Consider the following 12,999-nt stretch of genomic DNA (forward strand, 5'->3'; position numbering starts at 1 on the left):
CATGTAGCACATGTTCAGCAGCAGTATGGATAAATTATACAATAGTAGTAAGCAGTGTTGCTGTAAATCCAGCACTGGGTTCGATAAGCATTTAGAAGAAAGTGTGTGCACAAGTCTCTGAGTGTCACTCTTTTTTCTATCACTGTGCTCTTCCCTCCCTTTTACTATATCCATAGACTTCTACAGGCAGCTGTAATTTCATCATTTAGTGAGTTGGCAGTGCCTCTTGTTTTGACAAAGATGAATTGTAGCTGATTTCCAGAGTGAATGAGGAATTCAGGAGTGGCTCATAAATAGAGAAGGAATTATATTTCTATGATAAGATATATTACAAAGTTTCTTTTATTAACTTGTACTATTGATTTATGCAACGTTTGTGACCATTTACACCATTTTTATTGTTGTATGGCAAGAAGGAAATCAAGAAAAACCAGAGGAACCCCAACAAGAGGAATCACAGACTGAAAGTCAGGAGGACACTATAGATGGACCAGGTATGATGTGATAATGCAATAATCCAATATATACTTCTTATAACCATCTTTGGCTTAACCTACATTCCCTCATTACAGAAAATATTGTTCAAAGGGTCATAAATATTGTGAAGTTCTCCTGGGTCTTCATTCAAGCGCTCGCTGATGACACCATTGAGACTCTAAACAATTTCTGTAAAAATAGTGTGGACATTGCCACTGTCCTGAGGATTGAACGCTGCATGCTACAGAGGAACCTGGACAGGGTATAACATTTAGTACGTTTTGGAACAGTTGTGTGTTTCCCACGCAAGTAAGTAATAATATGGATTATTTATTTCAGGGCAAAGAAGCCTCTCAAGAAAGTATATCTGAGTATTACAAAGCCAAACAATTGTCAAGAACTCAAACCTTGTCCAGTGAGGAGAACGATGACCATGTTAGTCTTACCAGAGAGGAGACTGTTCAGTCCAAGAGGCTGGAAATCTGTAAGATCCTCAGTATTGAATCGCAGCAGTCTCAGGACAGTTTTGTCTCCAGGTAAAAATGAGATCCAGCAGGTGACCTTGTAGGTGTACTGAGTCCGCTATGGTATACAGTGTATAATGTGGATGGATGATGGTATTGTTGTTTTGGCAGCTGTGTCACAGAGGATTTGGTTTTGTCCTATGAGGACCCTGCTGGTCCTGATGAAATCCCGAAAGGACGAAAACCCCAGCGAATGCTCGCCTTTGATTCCACATCTGTTGATAGTTTAGATTCAAGGTAAATCTGAGTGAATGACAACCACAATATGGTCACAAACCTATAGAAATCACATACAAGAGAATCCACCAGTGCCAAAGTGATATAAACACTAGACCATAACTAATAATGCAACGGACTAGTGAGAATGATCAACATTTATTGTATTTTCTCAACATACGCTGCCATTTTATTGATTTATTTTCATTTTCAGCAATTCAGTTTCTTCAATATTGATATCCAGACAAAAAAGATATTTAACTTTTTTAGTGTCTAGGAATTGTTTATAGCTAAAGCAGTTATAGGGAAGGAGGTGGCAGGGGAACACAATGTAATTTTTGGAACTGAATTTACCCATTAACTTTTTAGGTTCAACCTATTGAGCTACTAAGGGTAATACTGCATACTGCATACTATTTTATTATTGTGCTCAATCTATGAGTTGTATGCAGTATGCTCTTAAGCTCCCCCTAGTGGTGACTACAGGCAGTTAAAGTTAGCAACTAACTGCATCCATTGTTAAAAGGAATCTGTCATCAGGATTTCACCCCCAAGCTGTGTATATGTGCATATAGCTCTTTGAAAGACAAGGCCAGCAATACCTCTACATGTCCAATCCAGAGATTAATCAATATGCAAATGAGGCTAAAGTGTTTTAGGTGAGTGGAAGCTCTTCCTGCAACTATCACTCCAGTTCTAATCCCTGCCCAGTTCCACCTCCTCTTGCTTGACTGACAGCTCACTTGCTGGACTTTTCTTTGAAAAACTATATATTCAAGTATGCCACACAGGACACCCGGAGACACGGATATCTCCGGTACTGTTTTTTCCAGTATCGGAAATATCTGGACGTGTGAAAGAGGTCTTACACAGTACACAGCAGGGGCACATTTATAAGATTTCTCAGCACAGGTACATTTTATTTGTTAACACTTCCAATTGTGGAACTTATTTTTATTCCAAAATCTGTTAATTAAAATGTACTTTGTTCGTGGGAAAACTCCTTTAAAGCTCTGTATCAGAACAGCAGTTCTGTGCCACCATAACTTTATATTTAGAGATTGAACTGTACATAATAGGGGACCTGAGGAGATTAACAAAAGTAAATGGCATCCCATGATGGGGGTTCACTGAAAAAGCTATAATATTTAGCGGAATGGTAGTGGTGGAAAATATAGATATTTGACTTTTTCCTTTAATGTTTACCTCCTTTGTCACAGCCTACATGAGGATGGTAAATTGGGGCTGGGTCAGGAAGATGAGGAATACGAAGGGGATGCCGAAATGACAGAAACAAGAACAGATATCCCACCGTCATATAGTACAGTTATTTTAAAGGGAGAGCAGCCGTCCACTGCGGCGGAGGAAACAACTCAAGGACTGGATGATGACAGCAGGCCGCTGACGGATGTCCCACAGCTATTGACTGCAAGCGAACTGCTACTGAACAGGTAAAAGGACATAAAAAGGCAAATGACTCAATCAGTATAATTGTCAGAACTTAGGATGTGTATTTGTAAGGCAGCATTAGGACAGCAAGTGGCTCACTGGTTAGCACTGCAACCTTGCAGTGCTGGGGTCCTGAGTTCAAATCCCACCACAGACAACATCTGCAAGGAGTTTGTATGTTCTCCCTGTGTTTGTGTGGGTTTCCTCCAGGTTCTCTGCTTCCTCCCACACTCCAAAGATATAGTGATAGGGGATGTAGATTGTGAGCCCCAATGGGGACAGCAACAATAATGTATGTAAAGTGCTGTAGAATCTGATGGTGCTATACAAGCAAAGCATAATAATAAGTATTTGAGTATATTGGCAAAGTATTTGCTTATGTAATGAAGTATGAAGTCCTCATCATCATCATCTGGGGGGCCCTTACCTCCACTGATCACAGTGTACAGAGCCAGAACAGCACAGCTCCATACACTGCATAGTGGCTGTTCTCAGGTATTGCTGCTCACCTCCCATTTACTTCAGTGGGACCAGATAGCAGCCATCACACTGTATAGATCAGGCCACCTTAGGACCTACTATCAGTTGGGTGCCAGATATTGGACCTCTACCCATCTGATATCAATGACCTAATATATGGAGAAGGCATAAATAACCAAGTCCTGGACAACCCCTTTGGGCAAAATATAGAAAATCCTACACAATTGCTCTGTTGTGATTGATGTGTTAGTACTTTTATATTTTTGTATAATGTGTCCTTTGTCTTTGTATTTAGCATGATGAACTACTTTGGTAAATTATATATAATACTTTTTGTACCAGAGAAAGCTTCACTTTGCTCCGATAGCATGTATTCTTCTCTGTTCCCCAGGATGTATTGTGATGAAGAGCTGGAGGAGTCGGACAAGTTTTATCAGACTCTCCCGCGCCCCCTGCGCCTCATCTTTGCTCTATATAATACCATTGTATCAAAGTCTGAAATGCTTTGCTATTTTGTCATCATTCTTAATCACATGGTATCAGCATCTATCCTGTCCTTGATTCTGCCGATTCTCATTTTCCTATGGGCCATGTTGTCTGTGCCTAGACCAACTAAACGCTTTTGGATGACGGCCATTATCTATACTGAGGTATGAGCTCCAGCAAATTACTATTCTGTATTCTAGATGTGACAAGCCTTTGATTCAGGAAATATAAGTTACTGTTTAGCCTTAGACTAAAGCTTAGACACACATACATGGTAGCATGGTGACCCAGTGGTTAGCACTGTTGCTTCGCAGTGCTGGGATCCTGGGTTCAAATCCCACCAAGGACAACATCTGCAAGGAGCTTGTATGTTCTGCCTGGGTTTCCTCCTGGTTCTCTGGTTTTCTCCCACACTCCAAAGACATACTGATGGGGAATTTAGATTGTGAGCCCCAATGGGGACAGTGCTGATAATATCTAGAATTAATGGCGCTATATAAGTGAGTAAAATAAATAAATAAATACTAATGTTAGATAGCAGTTGGTTGCAAACAGCCACCATATATGAAAAGTTATGTCGCTGGGATGAAGAAAAGCTGGAGTCCTCTGTGAGAGAGAAGGGAAGCTACAGCTGTCTGGATAGTCTTTTTAGGAGCTCAGGTGCGATTAACAGGGCACATGGTGAACTTTAGTGAAATCTACCTACCTGGTGGGTCACGGGAATTGGATGTTTCGCCCCCAGCAATTCGCCCCCGGGTACATTTCGCCCCCGGGTACATTTCGCCCCCGCACATTTCGTCCCCAGCATTTGGCCCCCAGGATGTTTTGCCCCCGCACATCTCACCCCCGCACATATTGCCCCCAGTTTTAAACGTGCGGGGGCAAATCTTCCTGGGGGCAAAATGATAGGGGCGAAATGTGCGGGGGCGAAATGTACCTGGGGGCAAATTGCTGGGGGTGAACTGCTGGGGGCGAAACTTCCTATAACCGGTGGGTCACATAGAGCACTTTATACATAATCCCAGAGGTTGCTGCAGTTCAATATTCAGACACACATGAGTGTCAAAGTCAGCCCTAAAAGGCCATGGGTGATGTCACTGAAGGTCTTAGGGCAACTTGTGAAACCCGACGTGGAGCACAGCAAAGGGAGGTGGCCATTGGGGAAGGGAGCAGAGTCGGCCATTCATCAATTTTAGGAGTAATACAGTATAAGTTCTGAAAATAAACGTAACCATTTATTATATTGTTCTAAATGCATACAGATTTTTGCGTTTATTGCAGTTACTCTTGTTTTTGATGATTTGCTTTATTTCTTTATTTTATGACTATGCCTTCTTTTGTTTTACTAAATATCTTCCTAGATTACAGTTGTCATAAAGTATTCTTTCCAGTTTGGCTTTTTTCCATGGACATCGACAGTGTATCGGAGTATGAATGCAGATAAACCGTTCCGTCTCCCCAACATAATTGGCATTGAAAAGAAAGATGGCTATGTACACTTTGACCTGATACAGCTTCTTGCCCTGTTTTTGCATCGGTCTATCCTTAAAGTAAGCTTTGATTAGTAACATATACTATCAGTTCTATTGTAATGTAGGTGGGTGCGAAACGTAGGTATTTTATTATTTGGTGCTGCTGAGCTGTAAATGACAAATTGACCTGTCTACTATTGATCATACAATCAGATGTGTGAATGTGGCAGATTTGTATGTATATTCACACAGAAGAAATGACGTATAAGAACATTATTTACCAAAATACACAATTTTTATTAGTACAAATGCATAAAAAACATACAAAGTGGTATAGATAAATGGATGGTAAGCTATAATTAAGATACCAAAGACTGACCAATCACATGGGAAAGAAATTAGAGACCACTAAGTGGAGCAAACAGAACTAAGGGTATGTCAAACAAATCCCCTATCCCATCTATATGTATATAATGTACCTGAGCTCCACTCAGATGTTAAAGTGCACAGTGCATAGCTAATTTGTAAGGACACAAGTCCATTTAACACTTAAAGATAGGTAAGAATGTAACGCTACTCACATGTGTATTTGGTCAGTCCAGGTACCGTCACCCCAGTTCTATTGTAATGTAGGTGGGTGCAAAACTTAGGTATTTTATTATTTGGTGCTGCTGAGCTGTAAATGACAAATTGACCTTTCTACTATTGATCATACAATCAGATGTGTGAATATGGCAGATTTGTATGTATTATTGTAGTAATGATAACTCTTGCACGTAGTGTCATGGTCTGTGGGACAATAAGGAGGTTTGTCTACCAGAGTCCAAAAAGAAGAAGAAGACTAAGAGGCAAAGGAAACGAGGGAGTAAAGGAGAAGATGATACTGACACCGGACTGGTTCCCTGGAATCTATTTAAACATCAGAATGCTTCAAAGAACGTCTTTAGAAAGAGGAGAGCATCTCAAAAACCAGTGGTTGAAGGTACCTTGATGTTTTCTTCAGAGAAGACCCTCGTGCATATATGTATGTAGTACTGTATGTGTTAATCTATTCCACCCACTGTTTGGCTACATCTCTGTTCACCTCTCAGGTACTCCTCAGAAGAAAGATGCTAAGAGGAAGTGGAACTGTTTCAAACGTAACCCAAAAAAGAAACGTCAGACAATGAAGGAAAGGCTAAAGCAGCAGTGGATCAAACTGAAGAAACTGGCGGTGAAAATGTAACATTTTATAATTGCATATAGGGAGAAAAACCAGCAAACTATTCAGTCCTTCCAAGATCTGATGTAGAGTTTGACTTCAGTCTTGTCATTAGATGATATGAACCATTGATCTTTTCGCAGAGCCCTGCAGATCTACTTGCCCATCAGACAGTTCTTCTACGACATTATACACCCAGAATATAGTCCAGTGTGTGACGTCTATGCAATTATGTTCCTGGTCGACGTAATTAATTTTATCATTGTCATCTTCGGGTATTGGGCATTTGGGGTAGGTATTGTTTAGAAAGATACATTTTCTTCTCTCAGGGTCAAGTGCTTGTCCAAAAATACAGTGTTTCACCATATCCATAGTACAAGCTGAGATAAGAAACTTTGTAATATCTTATCAGAGAAATATACTTCTTTCTCTCTTATGACACACTTCTTCTCCTCCTCCTGCATTCTGAACTTTTCATTGACTCAAAAAACGTAACTAAAATCCATCTTCCTCAAGATGAGATGGATTGTCAGCTCATGTAGGGATTCGATTATAGCTGCCTAATAAGGTCTATGGAGAGAGGAAGGAGAGGAGGAGGTAACAGCAGACTGTGAGGGATGAACATGGACATAGTACAACTGTTTTGCAATATTCATCTCATCCGACTGCTGGACTTACATCTACACTGCTCAGTACTGCTGCTGCTTCTGAACATACATAGAAACTCGGAAAGCAGATATCCCACATGTATCTGTCTGTAACATCCCTGGCGGCGTGCTGGCATGGCTTACCATCTCCCACCATGCAAGACCGCCAACTTACCTATCAGTCCAGGCTGCACACTTTGCTCAATTACTTGCTGTGTGCATGTCTCTTGTCTGATTGCTTAGGGCGGCGACCCTGTTACTTCCTGATTCTTAAGTGTGCGCAGTCCTAGTCCCCAGCCTATTGCTGTGAGTCACTCGATACTTAAACCCCCTCCACCCAGTAGGAGGTGCCTCAGCAACACTTTCTTTTCAGTGTGTTCTGTGCACCTTAGTTGCCAGGTCCTGTCCAGTATCTTGTCTGTTTTCGCCACCCTGGGGGCTGAGTACCCAGGCCCGTTACCTGTATCTGTGACTTCTAGTCTGTTTCCGCCACCCTGGGGGCTGAGTACCCAGGCTCGTTCCTGTATCTTGTTCCAGGTTCAGTTCCTGTCTGAACTGTGTCCTAGCCCGTTAACAGTTTGTCTCTATGTCCGATCCTTCCCTTTTCCTGCAGTGTCTGAACCTGCACCTAACTCCAACTCGTTGTCTCTGTACTTCTGTTTGTGAGTTTTGTGTCCACTCGCTACTTCATTGCAAGTACCTTGTGTGTATCTGGTTCTGCTTGTCCCGTTTCCCTGCCCCCGTATCTACCTCCTGTGTTCTAGCTATCTTCCTGTGTTTCCCAGTCTGTTCCATGTGAACAGAGCCCTGTCCTGTCTGCTTGCACCTGCGGTCCTGCTCCGCTCTGCTCCTCTTGCCCTCTGCATCTGCAGCTTTACTCTGCTCTGTTTGTTCTCCGCGCCTGTGGTTCCGCTCTGCTCTGCTCCACTTGTCCTCTGCACCTGCGGCTCTGCTCCGCTCTGCTCCTCTTGCCCTCTGCACCTGCAGCTTAACTCTGCTCTGCTCCGCTTGCGCTCCGCGCCTGCGGTTCCGCTCTGCTCCGCTTGCTCTCTGCTCCTGCGGCTTTGCTCCGCTCTGCTCTTCTTGCCCTCTGCAGCTTAACTCTGCTCTGCTCCGCTTGCTCTCTGTGCCTGCGGTTCCGCTCTGCTCCGCTTTTTCTCCGCCCCTGCGGTTCCGCTCTGCTTGTCCTCCGCGTCTGTGGTTCTGCTCTGCTCTGCTCCGCTTGTCCTCCGCACCTGCGGTTCTGCTCTGCTCTGCTTGTCCTCCGCGCCTGCGGTTCTGCTCTGCTCTGCTTGTCCTCCGCGCCTGCAGCTCAGCTCTGCTCTACTTGTCCACCGCACCTGCGGCTCTGTTCCTGTATCCCAGTCTATACTGGTCCCTATCCAGCCTGTTTCCCTACCTGCCAGTACCCGCCTGCCAGCATACCAGCCGTGCCTACCGGTACCCACCTGCCTGCATACCAGCCGTGCCTGCCAGTACCCACTTGTCTGCATACCAGCCGTGCCTGCCGGTACCCTCTTGCCTGCATGCCAGCCGTGCCAGCCAGTACCCACCTGTCTGCATACCAGTCGTGCCTGCCAGCACCTGCCTGTCTGCATACCAGCCAAACCTGCCCATTCCAGCATTCCCCGGTGTGGGTCAACAGTTGTGTCCGGAGTCTGACCTGGAGTAGCACCTCCCATGTCCCTCCTCAGACCACGGAGCCGATTAAGCCACTGTGTGTTCGTGGTCGGATCTGGCGAGGCCCCTAGTCACGCCCCTCCAGGCATTCCTCGGTTCGTGGCCCAGTGGGACCACTAACCACGCTCATGGCAGTCAGTCCGGGTGCGAGCGTAACACTGTGTTTTGTGTATGGTAGGCATCATAGCAGTTAGTCTCTACCTACTAGCACAGAGACAACTGAAAATGAAAGAAAGCATGGTGAAAAAGTTACATATATGTATGTACATTACTATAGATATGCCTATATAACAGCTTATTCTCAAAAGTCACCTGAAAAATCAGGTATGCTTTAAGTGCAGAAATTGAAAACCTGAATTTTTCATCCACAGAAACATTCTGCTGCAGCAGATATCACAGAATCTCTATCTGAGGATCAAGTCCCAGAGGCTTTTCTGGTCATGCTTCTACTACAGTTTGGCACCATGATAGTTGACAGAGCCATCTACTTGCGAAAGACAATGTTTGGAAAATGTGTCTTCCAGGTTGTCCTGGTTTTTGGAATCCATTTCTGGATGTTTTTTATCCTTCCTGGAGTCACTGAAAGGTAGGGTTTTGACAAAAAAATAAAATATTTGACAAAACTCCTTATCCTATTTAGGAGTGAGATTTTTCTGCTCTTTCTGTCATTCATCCCATTGAAGAAACCTATAGTCATTCTTTCCATAGCCTAAAATGGCCAATCTTGGGAAAAGTTAATCCAGATTAAATACACTGAATGTTGAGGCTGTGTTTACATGAGCGTAGTTTCCATAAGTGTTTTATCTATTTTTTATGTCTTTAATATGTTTAAGGGGTTTTCCTATACAAAGGGGATAACGTACTGATCACTGCATGTCTGACCACTGGGACCCCCAACAACTCAAAGAATGGGGACCCTCTTCTTAGTGGAGCATAAGCCAAGTCTGTGTACCTACTGTCTCATTCAAAAATAAGCAAACTGGTATGTCAAGTATAAGATCAGGTAGACAGGGTGGACAGCATTGTGAGCAGCCTCTTCTTTCCTCAGCACCTCTGGTATCTCCAGTATTAGATCAGATATAGAGGGTGGACAGCAGTGTGAGCAGCCTCTTCTTACCTCAGCACCTCTGGTATCTCCAGTATTTGATCAGATATAGAGGGTGGACAGCAGTGTGAGCACCCACTTCTTACCTCAGCACCTCTGGTATCTCCAGTATTAGATCAGATAGACATGGTGGACAGCAGTGTGAGTGGCCTCTTCTTACCTCAGCACCTCTGGTATCTCCAGTATTAGATCAGATATAGATGGTAGACAGCAGTGTGAGTGGCCTCTTCTTACCTCAGCACCTGTGGTATCTCCAGTATTAGATCAGATATAGAGGGTGGACAGCAGTGTGAGCAGCCTCTTCTTACCTCAGCACCTCTGGTATCTCCAGTATTTGATCAGATATAGAGGGTGGACAGCAGTGTGAGCACCCTCTTCTTACCTCAGCACCTCTGGTATCTCCAGTATTAGATCAGATAGAGGGTAGACAGCAGTATGAGCAGCCTCTTCTTACCTCAGCATCCATGGTATCTCCAGTATTACATCAGATAGACAGGGTGGACAGGAGTGTGAGCGGCCTCGTCTTACCTCAGCATCCATGGTATCTCTAGTATTAGATCAGATATAGAGGGTAGACAGCAGTGTGAGCAGCCCCTTCTTACCTCAGCACCTCTGGTATCTCCAGTATTAGATCAGATATAGAGGGTGGACAGCAGTGTGAGCAGCCTCTTCTTACCTCAGCACCTCTGGTATCTCCAGTATTAGATCAGATAGACATGGTGGACAGCAGTGTGAGCAGCCCCTTCTTACCTCAGCACCTCTGGTATCTCCAGTATTAGATCAGATATAGAGGGTGGACAGCAGTGTGAGCAGCCTCTTCTTACCTCAGCACCTCTGGTATCTCTAGTATTTGATCAGATATACAAGGTGGACAGCAGTATGAGCGGCCTCTTCTTACCTCAGCACCTCTGGTATCTCCAGTATTAGATCAGATATAGAGGGTGGACAGCAGTGTGAGCAGCCTCTTCTTTCCTCAGCTCCCCTGGTGTCTCCAGTATTAGATCGTATAGACAGAGTGGACAGCAGTGTGAGCAGCCTCGTCTTACCTCTACACCCCTAGTATCTCCAGTATTAGATCAGAAAGACAGGGTGGACAACAGTGTGAGCGGCCTCTTCTTAACTTAGCAACCCTAGTATCTCCAGTATTAGATCATATAGATAGGGTGGACAACAGTGCGAGCAGCCTCTTCTTACCTCAGCACCCCTGGTATCTCCAGTGTTAGATCAGAGAGACAGGGTGGACAGCAGTGTGAGCCGCCTCGTCTTACCTCAGCACCCCTGGTATCTCCAGTGTTAGATCAGAAAGACAGGGTGGACAACAGTGTGAGCGGCCTCTTCTTAACTTAGCAACCCTAGTATCTCCAGTATTAGATCATATAGATAGGGTGGACAACAGTGTGAGCAGCCTCTTCTTACCTCAGTACCTCTGGTATCTCCAGTATTAGATCAGGTAGACAGGGTGGACAGCAGTGTGAGCGGCCTCTTCTTACCTCAGCACCCCTGGTATCTCCAGTGTTAGCTCAGCATATCCACTGGGGAACATCTTGATGGACATGATGGGAGGGGCAGAGATTCCTACTTCACATGCTCACAGACACCTGTTCTAGTAACATTATAGGATATGATTCCGTGGTGAGTGTAACAAGACGGCGTCCATTCTAATGTGATATAGTCATTACCTCCACAGAGATAATGAAAGTTATTTCCTGATTAAAGGTATTTAGGACTTTATTCAAAATGACATTTTCTTCCTTTATTTTTTTCCATCCTTGGATAACCCCTTTAAACTGATCTAATCATATGACTCATTAAAATACATATACAGTATATTTAAAAAAGTGCAGCATGTATGTGCTTGTTTTAACTGTTTTGCAGATGGAAAACACCCATTTAAGATCTTCAGGGAGGGTGTAAAATATATATGCATCCAACTATAATCCATATTGAACTATTATGTTCAGGGTCGGACTGGGGTGTCTGGGGCCCACAGGGGGAACTGACTCTAGGGGTCCACCTACAGCAATATGCAATTATCTGTTATCCGTTATCCCTGTTATAGTGGAGCATTGACTGGCGGCTCCTGCACATCTATTGTGCGACACTAAAACTGGGATGTACAATTACTGTAGTTTGCAGTAAAGGGTTTTTTTGGTTAAAACAAGTTATCACCGATCCATGGACTTTACAGGATAGGTGATCACTTATTGATCGTTTGAATCCGAACATTGGAAAACGCACCTATCGGAAGAATGGGGAAGTTTTATCCCTGACACTTATCCCCATTTTAAAATGCAGCGACAGGTGGAACATCTGACCGCAGCTCTATTTATTCTCTTGAGGGCTTCCAAAAAAGAGCAGCGCTCACAGCCACTGAGGGAATGAATGGATCAGTGGTCGCATCTCACATGCCGCTCCAGTCTAATTGGGAGAAAAGCTCCACATTCTGCCAATTGTGTGCCAGCAGTCACACCCCCACAAATCAATATTATCACTGATCCTGTGGTGAGGTGATTACTTGTTTTCACCAGAGAACCCCTGTAAGTGCATCTCTGCTGCTCTGGTCCAAGTATTTAATCTCTAAGGCCACGACCCTTCTATCAATATTCGGTCAGTATCCGGTCAGTATTTTTTCTCAGGAGTGGGGGTCAAAACCAGGGGAGGAACAATCAGAGAAAAGGTATAATAGAAACAAGTCACCAATTCTGCATTTATCACCCACTCCTGGTTTTGGCAGCCACTCCTGAGAAAAAATACTGACCAAATACTGATGGTGGGGCTATGGCCTAATAGAAAAAAATATTTTCCTAGTTAATATCAGCGAGAACAAAATGACCGCCATACACAACACAGTCCACTATATCAACACCAATAATACCACATACAAAAGGGACAAATATTGCCACACCATGACTAGATCACACATTACAACCACATAGTGACCGAATAATACCACATACAAGGAACAAATACGGCTACACCATGACCAGACCACATATTACCACTCCAAAGTGGCCAAATACTACAATGCTGATCATGAATACAAACCACAATACTAACAACACTGTTATTACCACCAGCGACATTATACACAGGAGCTCTGTATATAGTGTCAGTGTACAGGTAACACAGTGATCACCAGTGACATTATAAACAGGAGCTCTGCATATAGTGTACAGGTAATACAGTGGTCACCAGTGACATTATACACAGGAGCTCTGTATATAGTGTATAGGTAATACAGTGATCACCAGTGACATACACA

At 43.8% G+C, this 12,999-nt stretch overlaps 1 protein-coding gene across 1 annotated transcript in view; it reads left to right on the forward strand.

Moving 5' to 3' along the window:
• LOC141271488 (piezo-type mechanosensitive ion channel component 2-like) overlaps window positions 1–12,999 on the forward strand; it is a 143,756-nt gene that overhangs the window by 111,690 nt on the left and 19,067 nt on the right. The window contains exons 34-45 of the mRNA XM_073681553.1: window positions 426–494; window positions 573–739; window positions 817–1,013; window positions 1,113–1,238; window positions 1,809–1,812; window positions 2,448–2,668; window positions 3,538–3,796; window positions 4,994–5,182; window positions 5,885–6,086; window positions 6,196–6,325; window positions 6,449–6,596; window positions 9,004–9,218. Coding sequence (XP_073537654.1) covers window positions 426–494; window positions 573–739; window positions 817–1,013; window positions 1,113–1,238; window positions 1,809–1,812; window positions 2,448–2,668; window positions 3,538–3,796; window positions 4,994–5,182; window positions 5,885–6,086; window positions 6,196–6,325; window positions 6,449–6,596; window positions 9,004–9,218 — 1,927 coding nt within the window. The remainder of the gene's footprint in view (window positions 1–425; window positions 495–572; window positions 740–816; window positions 1,014–1,112; window positions 1,239–1,808; window positions 1,813–2,447; window positions 2,669–3,537; window positions 3,797–4,993; window positions 5,183–5,884; window positions 6,087–6,195; window positions 6,326–6,448; window positions 6,597–9,003; window positions 9,219–12,999) is intronic.

The sequence above is a fragment of the Phyllobates terribilis genome, unplaced genomic scaffold (assembly GCF_046119375.1).
Source record: "Phyllobates terribilis strain yellow unplaced genomic scaffold, ASM4611937v1 Scaffold_5__5_contigs__length_657084704, whole genome shotgun sequence".
Classification (NCBI taxonomy): domain Eukaryota; kingdom Metazoa; phylum Chordata; class Amphibia; order Anura; family Dendrobatidae; genus Phyllobates; species Phyllobates terribilis.